Source organism: Carettochelys insculpta, chromosome 4 (assembly GCF_033958435.1).
Source record: "Carettochelys insculpta isolate YL-2023 chromosome 4, ASM3395843v1, whole genome shotgun sequence".
NCBI lineage: Eukaryota > Metazoa > Chordata > Testudines > Carettochelyidae > Carettochelys > Carettochelys insculpta.
In genome coordinates this window covers 113,773,491-113,792,489 of record NC_134140.1, presented here as the reverse complement: position 1 = coordinate 113,792,489, position 18,999 = coordinate 113,773,491, and the positions used below count along the sequence as shown (strand labels likewise).

The 18,999-nt window shown below is 42.7% G+C and overlaps 1 protein-coding gene across 4 annotated transcripts in view; it reads right to left on the bottom strand.

Moving 5' to 3' along the window:
• Positions 1-18,999, bottom strand: part of EMCN (endomucin) — a 129,717-nt gene that overhangs the window by 15,746 nt on the left and 94,972 nt on the right. For all 4 annotated transcript variants that reach the window (XM_074993514.1, XM_074993517.1, XM_074993516.1 and 1 more), the window contains 3 exons: positions 17,929-18,024; positions 16,176-16,200; positions 15,132-15,193 (listed from right to left, as the gene is read on the bottom strand). In XM_074993514.1, the coding sequence (XP_074849615.1) occupies positions 15,132-15,193; positions 16,176-16,200; positions 17,929-18,024 (183 nt within the window). The remainder of the gene's footprint in view (positions 1-15,131; positions 15,194-16,175; positions 16,201-17,928; positions 18,025-18,999) is intronic.

Sequence of the window (18,999 nt, the reverse complement as noted above, 5' to 3'; positions counted from 1 at the left end):
CATCACAAAATTATTGCAATGGTCATGAACAAATGATTGTTTACCCTCCCCCCCAGTTTTTAGTAAACAAAAAGTATCAGGAACCATTTCAATAGTTTTTCTACTGTACAGAGTGGCTGTGTCCACACTACAAAAATAACTTTGAAGTTGTATATATGTAACATACACACCCTACTTTCAAGTTAAACTTCAAAGTAGGGAACTACTCTATTCCTGGGAAAGGAGTAAGACTTTGAAATTGGGCTTCCTAGTTCACTTCAAAGTTTACTTCAAAGTAAGGAAAAACGTGTGTAGACTCTCTGCTGGCTACTTGGATATAGTGCCTAACTTCAAAGTTAATTTCGAAGTTAGTTCCTATTGTAGACATGCCCAGTGAGAGCTAAGAAAAGGAGAAGTGTAAATATTACAGTGAAAAAAGTCTAGGCTTTTTCTTCTTTTGGTTACAAATGGAGTATTTCAACAATGTCAAAAGATTTTGCAACAATATTTGGTTTAGACAAATGTCAAAAATGTCAATCAACTGCTGATGTAATATATCCAACCCACCCAACTCTACAGAGTTTAAAGGCTTCTCCCTGACATCTTTATGGCTGATAACTGTCCTTGCCCCCACCCTGTTTTTTACATTTTCAGCCTGCATACTTTAACCTTGTTTCACTTTTCTTCATCTGTACAGCATGAAGAAACAGAGGGATAGGGGGAGTGTGGGGAATGGGGTGCCTCTGGGGAGTGTGAGTGAGTAGAGAGGGTCATAATAAATAGAACTGGTTGAAAAAATGGGAAGGGGGAATGAATTCTACAAAAAACAAAACAAAGCAAAACAACAACAGCAATAAAAAACTTTGCCAAGTTTTATTTTTTTTTAATTTTAGAACTTCAAATTTGTCTAGATTTTCTGATCAGCTTTTCTGCCAATGGTCTTCACCCTATCCCCACTACTCACCAGACTAGGAAGAACATAAAAGAATCATAATGCTCCACTGAAACATCGCAGTTCAGAAGCCTTGATCCAAAGCTGTTGATGTTAGTGGAAAGATGTGAATGAGCTTTTGGATTGAGACTAAAATGATGGGTGTGATTCTTAGGGCTTCAGCTTCAGAAAGCAGTGCTGAGACTTTTCCCTCCTAAGAGCAATGGAGTAGTCAGTTTCTTTCTTTTGGGTCCAGAGAACGCAGGACTGCGTTGGTCTCCTCAGAGGGCAGAGCTATTTAGGCCAGGAACCTTGCTAATACATGATCTATCTAGATGGTCCAGGTTGATATATGTGACACGCAGGGACAGGCTGACCCACTCAGAAATTACCAGGTATCAATAACAAGTGGTCCTGTAGTATCTTAGAGACTAAAAAATGCCAGGTACCACTGTCCTTTTTGCAAGACTAATGAGCAGCTGCTGGGCATTTAATCTGAGAGTGCAATGCCTTGAATTTTTAATAAGTTATCTACGTTAATATATCACATGGCTGGAAGTTATGTGGGTAGAATTCCAGAGTTTACCATAATAAGGCCTGCTCCATTTTTGCTCACATATTTGAATTACACATCTTTAATAAACACAGTACAGACTTAATCTATCTAACCCAGAACACACTCGTCCAGCAACATCCATAATCCATCATGATTTTAGTTAGCCAGATGACCACTTATCATGGGTCTTACCAAGTTTCCCATGGCCCCATATAGTTTGTTTATTACCACCAGTCCTGGCTCTCAGTGTTTTTTGCTGTTATTTAGCTCTAATTTATCCCTAAGGGTCTTCTAAGAGCCCAGTAAGCAGTGTAAGTGTTGGTAATGTGCTAGACAATATTGACTTCTCATAGTCTGGCAATTTCCCTCATCTGGCACTGGCCAGGTCCTGAGGATGTTGGATGAGAAAGATTCTACCTATTGGTCCAAATCAACAATTTAGTGAAGAGGATGGAATTTAACTGAATTTCAGAATAGAAAATAGAACATCAGAAGTCTCTGAACAAAAGAATTTACGGCAATAAATGGACTGTGAAGAAGCTAGAGAAAATCTTAGAATATATGTGGAGTGCCTAGACAAGCCCACAGAAGGAACACTGGAAAGCAGAAGAGAGAACAGCATTGCAATTGATTGTTGGTTCTAAGACGTTTGCTCTGCTGAATATCTTAAGGCACCAGAAAAAGCAGATGAAACTAATTTGAATGTTCAGATTTAAGGGTGAAGAGATTTTTATTAATCTAAAAAAGGTCTTAACTGAAAGTTATTGTTTCCAAGACTTAGAAAAATAAAGTCTTTACCCTGCTATTTGATTTTATAGCAAGTCTAAAGGTTTGGCTTCCATGGGCATGTTTAATCTTTTGTTAGAACATCTGAGATTTCAATTTATTTGCAGAATTACTTAGCCCTAAACTGTGCTGCATGTTACTAAAGTGTGGCTTCTGAGAGAAAGCTGTCTTTGCCAAAACTTCTGGATATTGTGAATCATTTTGAAAGTGGTGGATGCAGAATGCAAAAATCCTGCAGTTCTCAAGCAGTCTAGATAGACTATCTGAGTACCTTGGAACACTGTTATTCAGAGAAAGGACATCAGACACAAATCACTGGAAACATCAAAACAGCTAGCCTTCAAAATCAGTGAATTCTGGCTTCTGTTTCCTTTAGCTGATTCAAGATTGAGCATTCAAAGATAAGCAGCATATTTTAAGAAATTTCAGCATTGGCATAGTAGATTTAACTGTGATCTTGACTTCAGCAAAAGGAAACAAAAGCCAGTTTTTCACTCTCCAGCTGTATTAGGAATTATCTCAGGCAGATTAGCAGAGGCCAATGGGTAGCCCTTTGAACCTGAACCATGCTCTGATACAAAAATGGGAAGAACTGATGTGTCAATTAGGAAAGTGGCCTTAGGTACCATATTAGGATAATGGAATTATACCGATACTATTGTGGACATTGTATTTAACAACTAACCATAATCCTTTACTTAAAATCTTACGATCTTGTTCTGCTGCAGCCTCCCTCTCTTCTATTAGTTGTCACACTTGCTTGCTGAGTTTTGCTTAAACAGACCATACACTTCTCAGAACAAGGACCAGGTTATATGAATAGGGCCTAGCACACTGAACCCCTAATCTTGGTTTGTGCCTTTTTGCATCTCTATAATACAAAAGAGCAACAGTAAGATTAAAATGGGGTTGGCATCACAAGCAGCTACTCTAATTCATCATTGGTCTTTGATATGGTCAGCATCTTATTATGGCACTTATTTAAAACTGTTTTTGCAGCCTAGCAATTCAGATAATCTATCAAAGTCATCAAGGGCAATTCAGGCACTGGGCTATAATCTGATATGCAGCTTCCTTCCTTCAAATTGTCATCTTTAATCAGGACAGAGATGGAGGAGATAAAGAGCAGAACTTGGTTATCATATGAAGGTAAAATACAATTCTTCATTCAGTACCATGTTTGCTTGAAATAAATGGGAATTGTAGATCAGATGCTAACTAATTGCCAAAATGATTCTGCAGAAGCCAAAGTGATAGTGTCAGGTTCAGAAGTTTGAAATCTTTTCAGTAATAGCACAGATGAAAACATAATTGTTATTATTGAATAAAACCAGTAACCTGCAGAAAGACAAGAGGCTCCAGTTATGACATCTAATGTTCTAGAAAGAACAGAGTACTAAATAAATTGATGACATGAAGGGGAAAATATTTTATGTAATGAAGCCATTTTAATTTGTTTAATGAAACTTTCACTTGTACTGGGGAGTCTGTGCCCTATGTAACACCCACAAATGTGTTAATTAGTTCTTACAAGTTGCTGCCATGCATGAACTGTCTTGATATCTAGATGCCTGATCTGTTCACGAGCATTAATTCTGACTCTTTTAGGCTTCTGTTTCATGTGTCATTGATTGAGCGTACTGTAACACTTTGCCCAAGGGGGAATTTCAGGTTTTGAAATTGACGTGTTTCTGTTCTACATTTATTTACATATACGAACTTTATAATAGGGTTGTTAGTCTTCCAGTTTGACTCAGGATGCTAATGCTGTTGCTCCAGTGACAGATGTGATAATAATCTGGACAAAATATATGGAATTAAGTTAAACCTTACAGAATTAAGTCCCTTGTATCAAAAAGGCAAAAGTGCATGTACTATTGTGGTACAGCACAGAATTTCTTCAGAAGAAAGACAGGATTAATGTAATCTGTGGGAAGGCTTAAGAACCTCAAAGTAAGTTTAGGGATGTAATATGGATTACCTCAGAAATATCTGTGAAGTAAATGCAAATGGCCCACGTAGGATTCCATTCTTTTGAAACTTTGTATTAAGCAGAAAGCCATTGTCAGGCTGTTCATGTTCTGTTCAAAGGCCCAAGATGGCTACATGAGAGACTCAGATGTTTGAAGGTTCTTGTTTTAACCACAGGTGTTAAAAACTTGAAATCTTGTGTGGTTTGAAGGACTGTTCACTTGCCAGACCCCATGCTTGTGTTGGATCGACCCTGGGTAAGCTTATTAGCCTATGTGTAGGTTCTCTTATTGTTTTAATTCTTTCTCCACAATGCTTTATAACTTAAAATAAATCTGCTTGCTTAGAAGGAACTGTGTGGTAACTTACAATTGCTGGTAATAGCTCTTACTGGTCTCTGAAGAGAAGGCAAAATAAGCCTGTCTTTTGCTGTGGATGTCACAGCATAGTCAGGGGATAAGGCAGAGGTGTGCCTCTCAACCTAGAGAGACAGTAGCTGGGGAGACAGATGCCCAGAGTGAGTGCCCTTGCTGTGCCATAGATGGAGAATACATGCACTATAGCCTTGACCTGCAATAATCCCAGGAATAACACCCACGCAGGACCTAACCAGAGAAACATGAGGAGTTACAGCAGCTGTTCTAAGGATACGTCACCCAGATGACTTTATATTGCAGAGACAAGCAAAAGAAACTCTGAATTTAATGAGGGCACTGCCCAGATTAGCAAGGTAGGCTTTCATACCCATCAGCAACAATATCTATTTTGTTTGATTTCTACGGACGTTATTAACGAGGCCAAACATACTCCATTGTCACTCCACCACAACATCCATCAGAAAAAAAATTGGCCTGCATAAAGGAATTGCAGCATTGTCACTTGCTCTGAAGATAGCATAACAACAGAGGCCAATTTTTCAAAAAAGCACAAAAGGCATCTGGGGAGCCCAGCACCTGTATGTTTGATTCTGTATTAAGAAAGGCAGGAGCATAAATAATGCTTGAAAACAGAAGTGAGCTGGACTGACCACACAGCCATAGCTAAATGAGGGAGTGCAAAAATAAATTCTGTGATGACTGAAGAGTTGTTTGTGCCCTGTACAGCTGCTACATTCTCATGCCAGGCATTAGTGCACATTGCAAGTCGGGAGAGAGGAAAATTAGAGAGGTAAATTAGAGCTTAGGTAGCTCCCTCTTGCCTGACCCCAGCACTCATCTCCTGGCCATCCTGGGCCTAGCCAAGTGAAAAGTTTCTTTTTGCAACCAGCACGACAGAGCGACCTGTCCAGACAACACTGGCAGTTATGGAGCACAACGGACTAGAAAGATAAGAAATAAGTAGCTGTGCACTGTTGTGTAGCCAGCCAGGGAAAGCTGCTGAAAGAGGCAATTCCCCTGAGAGAAGGAAGTCTCAAGATGCAGCTGGCAAACCAAGTACTGTACCCGGAAAATTCAAGTGCACGCATCAGCCCACGATGCTGTGATCCCTTAGCAGGCACAAGAGTTCTCCTCAGTGGCTCCTCTTTTTTTTTTCTTTTTTAAACAAGAAAAGCACTGTAACTGTCCATACATTTGCCTTGCTCTTGCTGTTTCTGTTAATGACAAAACACTTACAAGTTCTATTTCTATCCCAGGAAATGCCTGAAATTTCCCATGTAGATATTATCATGGCCATTTTGGACTGTGCAGCCACTCAGCATTCAAAAACAGCAAGCTAATCTCTCATCCAAATCAGTTCTGGCATACATGCTATTTACTTCCAGCAAGTTCACTGCAGGATTAATTACACCCTTTTCCTTCCCCATCACTAGCATCCGATCAGTCAGAGCTCCTGCACTGCACTCCATCAAAGCACAAGAGGTTACTTTGGAAAGAACGACACCTTGTCTATCAGATTACATTCAAGTGCTTGGATTTCTCCAGGCAACTGTGCAATAATTTCTACACTACCATGTTCTCAGGAGCCATTCTATTACGTACCCTACCAGCGTGATAACAATATCAAAGACCATTGCCACTCTCAGACAGCTCCTAATGCAGCTACTTCAGTCTTGGTTTCAAAGTGACGATTTATGATCCATTAGGTATCAATATAGTTCTACCATGTGAAGTTCATATTTATTGGACATCCTCACTCCAAATACAGGTTGAGCCTCTCTAGTTTAGCACTCTCAGGATCTGACCTGTGCAGCACCAGAGAATTTGCCAAACCATGGGAGGTATATTATCTACCAGCACTACCACTACTTCAACTGTACTGGGCTCTTAGAAGCCGTTTAGGGGTAAATTTGAGATAAATAACAGCACAGAACACTGGGAACCAGGACTGGTGGCTGTAAGCAAAGTTTATGTGACTACAGGAAACTTGGCCACACCCATGGGCATCTGGTTAAATAAAATCATGCTGGACCACAGATGTTGCCAGACCACAGAGTGCAGGACAAGAGAGATTCTACCTGTACTACATCTCAGGGCTTTCTACAGATCTGCAATTCCCTTCTTTCAGTTGCCTTTTAGAAGGCTGATAAATACACAGACTACAATGAAATACATAAGAACCCACTGTGAAAGGAGGTAGGTGGGTTGTCATGTTGGGGTTTTAAAGGTGTCAGATAACTATATCTGGACAATGACAGTACTTGACTCACAACTGTCATAGAAAATCCTATATTACTACACATTCTCTGGAAACATGCCTAAAGGTGAAATGCCATATGTACAGGTCCATGGTGGATGCTCAGTCCTAAAAAAAACCCACAGAAACACCCTAAATATGCTAATTTATCCACCCATTTTTTCTTGCTGACTGTTCTGATCCACCCATGTATGTAATGATTTCTTGTTGCTGGCGAGCAAAGTCCTTGACATGGCATACTCCATGAGATGTCTATGCATGCTCCACGGAAGGCTTTCCAAATTCTAAACAGTATCCAAAGTTCTCATCAAAGCTAGATTTTCACCACAGACTGCACTTACACTTTTTTTTATTTCTCAGCTATTCTAATGTATTACTAAACTCTCACATGAAATGCAAACCTTGTAGACTTGCTAGGAATTTAAACCCAGGATGAAAGGCATTGGAGACAGAGGCCCTGTCCTTTAGCACACACATTTTCCTCAATTTGTTTCTAAAATGATGAGAACATTAAACATAGTTTTACCTGCTTTTCTTAATGGCCGTGTCTACACATGCACGCTACTTCGAAGTAGCGGCGCCAACTTCAAAATAGCGCCCGTCACGGCTACACGTGTTGGGCGCTATTTCGAAGTTGAAATCAACGTTAGGTGGCGAGACGTCGAAGTCGCTAACCCCATGAAGGGATGGGAATAGCACCCTACTTTGAAGTTGAACGTCGAAGTAGGGCACGTGTAGACGATCTGCGTCCTGCAACATCGAAATAGCGGGGTCCGCCATGGCAGCCATCAGCTGAGGGGTTGAGAGACGCTCTCTCTCCAGCCCCTGCGGGGCTCTATGGTCATCATGTGCAGCAGCCCTTAGCCCAGGGCTTCTGGCTGCTGCTGCTGCAGCTGGGGATCCATGCTGCATGCACAGGGTCTGCAACCAGTTGTCGGCTCTGTGGATCTTGTGTTGTTTCGTGCAACTGTGTCAGGGAGGGGCCCTTTAAGGGAGCGGCTTGCTGTTGAGTCTGCCCTGTGACCCTGTCTGCAGCTGTTCCTGGCACCCTTATTTCGATGCGTGCTACTTTGGCATGTAGACGTTCCCTCGCAGCGCCTATTTCGATGTGGTGCTGCCCAACGTCGAAGTTGAATGTCGACGTTGCCAGCCCTGGAGGAAGTGTAGACGTTATTCATCGAAATAGACTATTTTGAAGCTATTTCGATGTAGCGTGCACGTGTAGATGTAGCCAATGTGATAAGATTCATTATCAGAAGAAACGTGGGTGGGCCAGCTCCTTGACTGGAAGACATTTACTTCAACTTTTCAACATTATCTGTAGATATCCCACTGTATATTCTAAAATTCTTTGTTACTTTTTTAAAGTATGATACAAATGCACTGCTGAAATAGGCCAGTCCCTTTTGTTCTCTGCCACTAGAGACCTGATGCAATATTCTGCCATGATACATATACCATACAACCCCACTGAAGGCAGGGAGTTTTCAGGGTTGTATGTCAGGCAGAATGTTTCCTTGCATGTGCTTTTCTAAAAGTCTTGGCTCCTCCCTCATCAAATTATTATGGATGAATACCATATGTTTATTGAGAAACCTTACTTCAATTACAAGATCAGGATTAGCCATTCATTAAACTTCCACCTCCAATGGGCTACTGAGTGACACCATACCCAAACCATGAAACATCAAAAACATTACTATTGGTTGAATATACACCACACAAGCAAGATAGCTAAAACAAAAGACAGCTTATTAAGATCCTGATTCAGGAAAGCATTTAAATAATAAGCTGAATAGTTCCATTGACACTGATAGAGCTATTCACGTGTATATTCTTTTTTGTTTTCCTGGATTAAGACCCTCAGCTTTAAACCTATTTTGTATGCATCACAACAATAGAGTAAATGGCAGCCAAAGTGAAATCCTTTCAAAACTGTAAAGATGAAGGTGTTTACATTATTTCATTTTTAGTTGAGTTGCTTTTCCTGAAAATGGTGCACTGCAAAGGTTGACATGGCTCCAGAATATTTTTTTTTTCACAAATAATTGGTTTTAGTGTTCATAACACTCACTAAATTAGTCTGACACTCCGGAAACTTCTGTGAGTTTGTACTGTTATGAAATGACTATCTTTGGTCCCGACTCTCCAACCTATGTTCATGTGAATAAATCTTTTTGACTTGACTAGATACCTTGGAGCAACTAGAACTTGCATGAGTAAGAAGTATTTTCATAACATTTGCAATATGAATGGACCCTATTCAGTTTTTTTAAAATTAATTTAATGTAATTAGTTTAGGAAACTTGGAAGAAGAATGGCCTGTGAATATGTTTAATTAAAGTGTTTATTAAAATGTAGACTTTCATCAGCAAAAGAGTTAGGTGTATTAAATATGAATACCATTAACCGGGGGAAATTGATGTTCCCTAAGCGATTATGACTCATACCTGCCAAATATGGCAAATATACAGCATACTTCAGTTAAAAAAAAACATAAAGTGTTCACAGAAGAAATTCAGGGAGCCAATCTGTGACCTAGCAGCTGATTAAAAAGACTTCAGACCCCATCTCAAAAAACACACAGCATCTGATTTTCTTCTCATTTACACTGATTCAAAACAGGAGTACCCACTGAAATCAACGGAGTTACTCCACTGTTAAAATTGGTGAGTGGTAAGAATCAGGTGCTGTAGGGGTCATGTTTACACTACCGAGTTATTCTGGAATAGTTTATTCCAGAGTTATTCCAAAATAAATTACTCCAGAAAAACAGAACCATACTACAAGGAAGCCCCAGAATAAGCACAACTTACGCTAAAACAATTCATCCAAACAAAATACATCCTGTTCTGGTTTAGAGTGCCTGGAAGCACTCCATAGAAAGCATCAGGATCGGCACTTCCCATGGCTGCTTGGTCCAGGAAGCTGCTCTGAACAACCACCTCACAAGTCACCCCATCACTGCCCACCCTCCTCACAGGACATAAAGTGGACACACTGGGCAAATGCAGCCCTGTGCTCTGGTTGCCCCAGTGGATGTCACAGCATTCACAGGATGGAAGTGGAGGGGCTGCAAACCACTGTTGGGTTCATGGGCTTCATGCTGCATCTTATGGTACATGTCCTCCAAACTGTCCACGTGGTGCTCCAGTAGGATGACTCCAAGGACCTGCTGGACCCTCTCACCCAGATCCTGGTGCTCCTGTTGCTGCATGGTACCCTCAGTCCCTGCACACTAAGGAGAACTGCTTTTGGTGGCAAGACACGAGCTCTGATTGGTTGGATCATGTCGTCCTGCAGGGATGGGATGATGAGCAGCGGCTGCAGAACTTTTGCATGATGACAGCCACCTTCCAGGAGCTCTGCAAAGGGCTCTCCCCTTCCCTCAGGGTGACAGGACGCCCTCATGAGACCCACCAGCCCCATGCAGAGGCGTGGCGCCATTACCCTGTGGAAGCTCACCATATTAGACAGCTACCGCTCCATCAGGAACCAGTTCGGAGTGGAGAAATCGACCATCAGGGTTGTGCTCCCACAGGTTGCCCACAATATAATTTAGGTGCTGCTGCACATGGTCATCACTCTGGGAAACATGGATGCCATCGTGGATGGCTTTGCTACCATGGGCTTTCCCAGTTGCGAGGGGGACTCAGACGGCATGCACATACCCATCCTGGCTCCCGCCCAGTGGGCCGTGGACTATGTCAAACACAAGGGCTATTTCACTGATATCAGTGTGGGATGGCCGGGGAAGGCTCATGATGCACACATATTTTGGAACTCTTGCCTCTTCTGGAAAATGCACATCGGCACCTTCTTCCCCAACTGCCCCATCAGAGTCAAGGAGGTGAACGTGCCCATTGTCCTTCTGGGCAAAGCAGCCTATGGCTTGCTCCCTTGTCTCATGAACCCCTGGACCCAAACACCACATTTAAAAAAAAAAAAAAATCAAATCAAACCCTGGGATCCAATGTCTTGGATTTTAAGGCCTGGCTTCCATTTGTCTGGCAACAGCAGGCCAGGATCAGTTATCTGCGTGTAAAGGAACACGGCTCTGCATCCTACCTAAGATAAATGGCTGCAGCTCAAGCCAGGCAAAGCATTTGAAGCTTGATCTCTTTGACTTCAACCACCTCTAAGTCAGACCGATGGGAGCGGTGGGATTTGCAGTGCAGCCAGTAGACTGCAGGCTGTACCACTCCTGGCTCCATTTGGGTGAGGTGGTTTGGATCAGCCACAAGGCCCAAGCCCTGCTGATGGGGTGCGGGGGAGAGGTGGCAATCACCCAGGGGCTCTGGTGATTTACAAGGATCCTAGGAGCTACTGGCCACTGCTGGGGCAGTGCAGCGGGGCGAAGGCACGGCATCCTGCCTGCCCTCACTCCACGCTGCCCCCAGAACCAGCCAGCATGGATGTCCCTGCAGCCCTGGAAAGGCAGTTTCTGTGCCCTAACCCTGCTCCAAGTGGAATGGTGCCTGCAGGCAGCAACATGTGCAGACCCCCTCCCCTCTCCTGCAGTCTAGGAGCTGTTGCCGGAGGGGTTTGCTAGTCACTTTTGGGAGCCACCCCCCTGCCTGCTGACCCCCTGCAGCAGCCCAGGGCCAGCATCCAAACTCCCACTCAGAGCTGGCACCCCGCACCTCTTCATGCACCCACACTGCCTCCCAGAGCCCAGCCCCTCACCCCCACCTCCTCCTAAGCCCCTGCGCCAGACCAGAGCCTGCACCCCTGCCATGCCCAAACTCCTTCCCAGAGCCCAATCCTGCAGACCTCTCCTGCACCCCAGCTCTCTGCTCCACCTGGTGAATGTGAATGGGGTGGAGGGGAATGAGCGATAGAGGGAGGGGATATGGAGTGAGCAGGGGGCAGGGCCTCAGAGAAAGGCTTTCCTATCAGAGGAGCATGTAGAAGCCCTGGCCATGCTGGCAGCTCACTGGGCACCAGCTAGTTCAGCTGCACCAAATGCCAGGCGGAACGCCTCTGCATTGTTGTGGCTTGTGTGTGTGGATGGGTCAACAGCCCCAGGGCCCAGAACTGCTGTCAGTCTGCCTGTCCATGCCCCAGGAGAGCTGATGGGGGGTGTACCACAGCTATGCAGCAATCCCATGAAACTGTCCCTGTAGGGGATGGAAAGCATCCAGCCAGCACCCATTAAAGACTCCAGGAAGAGGAAGAAGCTTGGAGACTTGTGGGACATTTTCCTGAAGATTTCTGATGCTAAATGCCTACAGCTGGGAGGGAAAGGACAGTCATTGTTGGCATGGTCTGAGTCTTGATCTAAACATCTCTGTCTCAGTCTTTCTGCATTTCACAGCATTTTCTTGCTACTCCTATTTCCATCTCCAGTCCTGCAGGGACATTATTTTGTTATGCTTAAAATGATGAGGGTTTAATTCCTTTCACAAACATTATATATCTCCTCTGTTTTCTCCTTCAGATTTTACGATGTAAATAATTTACAATAAACACCACCAAGCTAATGCAGGACAGAGTAAATTGTAATGTAAGTCTGTAATGAGGGCAGTATTTTGTAACAAAAGAAACTGTTGAGTCATAGAAGCAGAGCAGGGTGAATATTATAAAAGTAATTGCAAACATCAATTCAAACCAAAAGCAGGAACTTTGGAGACAAAACAACTCCTTCTATATGCTTTCTGCAAATATTTATTAACAGCCAAGTTTTGTTCACAAAACCATCTGCATAATAGGTCACACATCCTTACACTCCTGGAAAGATTTTCTGAGTCATCTTAAAAGGTTTTTGTGAGGATGGAAGTCACTCAGTAAGAGTAGAAATGTAGCTGTTTATGCTTAACTTCAACTTTATATTATAAAGAGCAAATACTGGAAGCACATTAGGAAGTAGTTTGCAAGCAACTATTCACTGACGAGTTTTTAATAAATTTGTAAACTGTGGCGAATGTCTCTTCAGACAGTCTGCCAACAGAAAAAGGGTTGATTTGTCAAATAAGTTTTTAATAGTTCACCCTTCTCTACATGAGGATTCAACTTATTCGTAAATGATCTGGAGAAAGGGGTAAACTGTGTGGTGGCAAAGTTTGCAGATGATACTAAACTCTTCAAGATAGTTAAGGCCAATGCAGACTGTGAAGAACTTCAAAAAGATCTCACAAAACTGAGTGATTGGGCAATAAAATAACAAATAAAATTTAATATGGATAAATGTAAAGTAATGCACATAGGAAAAAAATAACTCCAACTGTACATACAAAGCTACAGATAATCGGGAAAGAGATCTTTGAGTCACTGTGGATAGCTCTCTGAAAACATCTGCGCAGTGTGCAGCAGCAGTCAAAAAAGCAAACAGGATGTTAGGAATAATTTAAAAAGGGGTAGAGAATAAAACCATGGGATGCCCACATCATGGATACTGTGTGCAGATGTGCTCACCTCATCTCAAAAAAAGCTATATTGGCATGGGAAAAGGTTCAGAAAAGGGCAACTAAAATGATTAGAGGTTTGGAATGGGTCTAATATGAAGAGAGATTAAAGAGTCTAGGACTCTTCAGCTTAGAAAAGAGGAAACTAAGTGGGGATATGATAGAGGTATATAAACTTATGAGTGCTGTGGAGAAAGTGAACAAAGAAAAATTATTTACTTGTTCCCATAATATCAGAACTAGAGGACACCAAATGAAATTAATGGGCAGCAGGTTTCAAAGAAATAAAAAGAAGTTCTTTACACAGAGCACAGTCAACCTGTGGAACTTGTTGCCAGAGGAGGCTGTGATGGCTAAGACGATAACAGGATTTAAAAAAAGAGCTAGATAAATTCATGGAGATTAGGTCAATTAATAGCTATTAGCGAGGATGGATAAGGAATGATGTCCCTGGCCTCTGTTTGTCACAGGCTGGAGAGGGATGGCAGGAGAGAGATTGTTACATGTTTGGTTCACTCCTTCTGGGGCATCTGGCATTGGCTACTGTCAGCAGATAGAATACTGGGTTAGATGGACCTTTGGTCTGACCCACTATGGCCCTTCTTATGTTCTTAAGTGTCCAAAATAAAATAAGGGTGACTGTGAGGTCAGAAAAATCAGTTATCTAGACTTATTACATTTCCTTGCATTGGAGCAGGTCCAGTGGAGACTACAAAAATGATTAGGGGGCTGGAGCATATGACCTATGAGGAGAAGCTGAGAGATTTGGGCTTATTTAGTTTGCAGCAGAGAAGAGTGAGGGGTGATTTGATAGCAGCCTTCAGCTTCCAGAAGTGGGGGCTCTAAAGAGGATGGAGAGAGGCTGTTCTCAGTAGTGTTCTCAGTAGTGATGGATGGAAGAACAAAGAGCAGTGGTCTCAGGTTACACAGGGGGAGGAGTAGGTAGGATATTAAGAAAAACTATTTATCTAGGAGGGTGTTGAAGAACTGGAATGCATTACTGAGAGAGGTGGTGGAATCGCCATCCCAAGAAATTTTTAAGTCCCAGCCTGACAAAGTCCTGCCTGGGATGATTGAGTTAGGGTTGACCCTGCTTTGGGCAGGGGCTGACCTCCTGAGGTCCCTTTCAGCCCTAGGATTCTAGGATTCTGTTCCTTGAGTTGGGTTCTTGCATGGTGTTTAAGGGAACAGCAAAAACATAAGCCATGTTCCATTAATTAAATTTGAACACTTTTTGAACAAGAAATTAATTTCACTAGACCGTTTGGGTCTGTTCCAAAGCTCATTGAAGAGAACCCCATTGCCTTCAATGGGCTTTACATCTGATCTGTTGCATCCATTTGGCATTTTCTCAGCTGGGACAACAAGTACCAGCGTAACTGGCTTCCAGGGCTGCAGTGCTTAGGCTGCAAGTACTGCAGATGACCATGTATTACTTAGGGCAGCTTTTCTGCAACCATTGACCTTGAGCACTTGTATTTTGGGTCCTTATCCATATGCGGCCTCCTGAAAGTGTGAAAGTACCTTCTTTCTACACTACTGGGTCAAATCAGAATTCTACTCTGGGACAATGGCTGTTCCAGGGGAATACTGAACTTGCTCCTAGCATGGAACAAACTCACAATACTAATTGTCTTTATGAGTGTTTCTAGGTTTGGGCTATAAACATAGATTTAATCTCCTCAGGCAAGAGTAATTTTTTCCCAGCTTTCATTAAAGACGGAGTCTGCATTTGCTTCAAGTCACTGTTTGGCTGCTCCTAAGGAATCATTTTATCATGGGGGAGGTGTGGGTGGAGAGCTGTAAAAAATCAATCAGCATCCAAACTCATCTCCTCCCCAGCCTCTACCAGAGAAGAGCACACACTTACCAGTCTCAGAAGAAGTTGTCTTTACAGAAAGAAGTTTGATGCCCTCTTTATCTGTTGGGCTTCTGTTTTCATTGGGAGACATTAAAACAGACAATTAGAATCAGACTCCTGCATGTTGCTCAGTGCACAAAGCACTGAGGGCACAATCCCATAACAAGATCCACTCTAGTGGATTCTGTTGTGTTGGGAAGCAGCACTGACTTCAGTGGGGCTTTTGCCCAGGTACAAAGGTCTTGAGTCACTCTGACTGTGGCATCTAAACCTACATTTGTCAAAGTGGGTGTGCAGAGGAAGCGGCTAATGGGAGAAGCTGCTGCGGGACAAGAGATGGCAAGCTTTCTTCTCTGCTTCTGCAATGTTTCTAACATACCCAGTCACTGAAGCTGCTAAGGTATACAGGGTGACTGCTTCAAAAGCAGCTCACTGCCCAAAGCGTCATTCAAACCACAGTTCACCTTCATGTCGTAGTCCCTCAGAGTCAACAACAGGCCCTCCTGCCATTCCAAGCAGCATGCAGACTTCTGAGGGGCCTATCTCAATTTTACTCTTTGGCACCATTTGTACAGCTCCTAACGCCAATGCAGACCTAATTACGTCTAAGTGAATTAGGGAGTTAAACAGAGAGGAGAGCACAAGGAATCAAAATAAGTACAAAATTAAAAAAGAATATAAGGGAAGCAAGACTTAAAAAAGAAGCGGGATGGGAGCGTAGAGGAGAGAAAGAGGAAATGGACCAGAAAAAAGTGAAGAGGCAGGCCTGTGGCCCCAGACTTGGTACAACAGGCAACTGGGGTCAGGAGCACTCACCTACCGATCTATTGCAAAGGGAGTTACAACATACATGGTAAGAGCAAGAAAGGTACACTGTGAGTTCCCGCTCCCATACTTTTAAATCGTGGTTCCCCCTTGTGGTATTGTTGCAGGTGTTAACAGCTTATTATATGTTCGTGAAGAAAATTAAAGAGAACAACACGCAGAAATCATTGCCTTCATAAGAACGGCGTGAGTAGGCTGAAAGGAAGGCTGGAGCACAGTTTAACTCACCGGTCAGTTCCATTCTCTTGTCTCTCTGGAAGAGGAAACAAGTTTATGTTATCCTGATTGCCTACTTGTGAGCTAAATGACAGGTTCAAACACAGCCCATGACTAGCATAACCCTGTTTTGAGTTTTTGTAGCCTTACATCAAATGTTAATAAAACAATACATAAAGAGACATGATAATTTGCAATTGTGTATGGTCATCATGATTGAGAAACATGGACAATTATCATTATTTTACAGCAACTCACTTGCAAGGATTAAATGATTTACAAAAGGTCACACAAAAAGTCCCTGCTCCAAGACCATGAAACTACAGGGAAACGCAATGTGATTTTTTCCTGTATAAATTGTTCAAGTTACAATCACTACCCAGGAGAGAATAATCCCACTTTTCATGGGTTTGTTCCCTATCTCGCAAGCTTAATTTCATAGCCCTGCCATGTTTGGAGATTCCATTGACCCTACACATGAAAGACAGTTTGAGGCCTGATTTTTTTTTGTTTATGGCTTTTCATGCATCAGTATTTTCATACTGAATCTAATGTCATGGTGTTGGATCAATAAATAACACTAGAATACAATGTGTGACAGTAACATCATGCACTGATGCAATGGTGTGACTTGAGACACAAAAGTTTTCCCCTCTTTCACATATAGGGAACACTGTGAAGTTCCTGCATTTAGCCTCTAATCTTCTAGACCAAGAGCAGTGGGCATACCTGTATAATAAATTCAGTATGCAGTGCATTACACATTCTTCATTCTTGTCCTGTGGGTGGGGGATTAAATTAGACCTACTTCTACAGCACCAGTTTTAAGTGTGTGGATGTTGATGTAGTGAGCTAGGCAAATACTTCAGAAAAGATCCACAAATATTCATTACAATTTTAAAATTAATTTGCTTTTATTGCATTTGCATTTGCAGGAGGGAAAGCCAGAGAAATTCTCTCCACCTAAAAATCTTCACTCCTCAGCAATGAAGACTGACTAAGTTTGCAAGAAAGAAATTATTTCCTTTCTACATTTTTTGTGGTTTCCATTGTCATTTGCAAAACTTATTACTGCATGCTATTTACCTTGGCCAGTCGCTTGGAGCCTTGTTATAACCTCACATTCCCAGTTCTCAGGAATTCCACAACTAAAGCCCTGCCAAGAGCTCCCAGATCAAGTGAGCTTGAAGGCAGAGAGACCACATTACAGATTCAGATTTGTGTCTCCTACTTACCTCTGCATTTGCCTATAGCTCTCTAAACTCACTCCCTCATGCACTTGGCAAAATTAAGGAAGAAGGTGGAAGGGTGGTCTGTCCAAATTACAGCTTATTGATGGAAATACTGTTTTCCCCAGGATTTTATGTAGCCAAGGAAAAATATAGCCATGAGATCTCTCCAAAAAATAGGAAGAATTGATTTTTTCCTTGTGTTTTGAACAGAGCTAAAACCAACACAGCTGAGTTTAACAACAAATTCAACTTATTTTCCACCTTGCTTTCCGAGCAATTTTTTCTGTGTAGACTAGAGTGGTTGACAATGTCAACACAGCTGTTAGGTAAATGCTAAAGGAGAGGGAACATTAAACATACTAGATTTGTGTGTTCTACAACACATGTGATTCTTGATCATAATAAAGAAGTGTTATTTTTTTACTAAATATTCTCAAATCAGCACGGTTGTCTATCTGAATGTAATAACATTTGTTTGGTAATTAATAATACATAGAAGACATCCTGTCTACGGAAAACCGTTGAATAAATACCTGGGGTTGTCTTATGGCACATTTTGTACAAGCCCGCCAGAATGAATACAGAAAGGGTGATTACAATCAAGGCAATCACGACTGGCAAAATAACACCTGCAAAAGGCAGAGAATATTGTTTTACCAACCATATTCACTTGCATAATTTTAAACATATCATACTAATAAATGTTTTCTCTCCAGTCCCTCCTCCATCAGTACAGCTTAAGCTATTAATTTATCTTGCTTTGCATATTTGTTACTCCTTGTGCACTCACTAGCTGCGTCTACATGTGCCGGCTACTTCGAAGTAGACTTGCCAACTTCGAAATAGCGCCCGCCTCGTCTACACGTGGCGAGCGCTATTTCGAAGTTGAAATTGACATAAGGCGGCGAGATGTCGAAGTCGCTATCCTCCTGAGGAGATGGGAATAGTGCCCTACTTCGACGTTGAACGTCGAAGTAGGGCACGTGTAGCCGATCCGCGTCCCGCAACATCGAAATAGCGGGGTCCGCCATGGCGGCCATCAGCTGAGGGGTTGAGAGACGCTCTCTCCAGCCCCTGCAGGGCTCTATGGTCACCGTGTGCAGCAGCCCTTAACCCAGGGCTTCTGGCTGCTGCTGCTGCAGCTGGGGATCCATGCTGAATGCACAGGGTCTGCAACCAGTTGTCGGCTCTGTGTATCTTGTGTTGTTTAGTGCAAGTGTGTCTGGGAGGGGCCCTTTAAGGGAGCGGCTGGCTGTTGAGTCCGCCCTGTGACCCTGTCTGCAGCTGTTCCTGGCACCCTTATTTTGATGTGGGCCGCTTTGGTGTGTAGACGCTCCCCTGCAGCGCCTACTTCGATGTAGTGCTGCCCAACGTCGACGTTGAATGTCGACGGCACCAGCCCTGGAGGACGTGTAGACGCTGTTCATCGAAATAGCTTATAATCTATTTCGATGTAGCATTCACGTGTAGACGTAGCTACTAGGTGTCAGGCATGCAACCTTTTTGAAAACCAGACTCAGGCAACAAAGGAAGATTTAGTAGCTTCCGCCCTCCCATCCTCCATCATTCCAAAGTCTTAAATATCTGACTCCTGGCCATGTAGA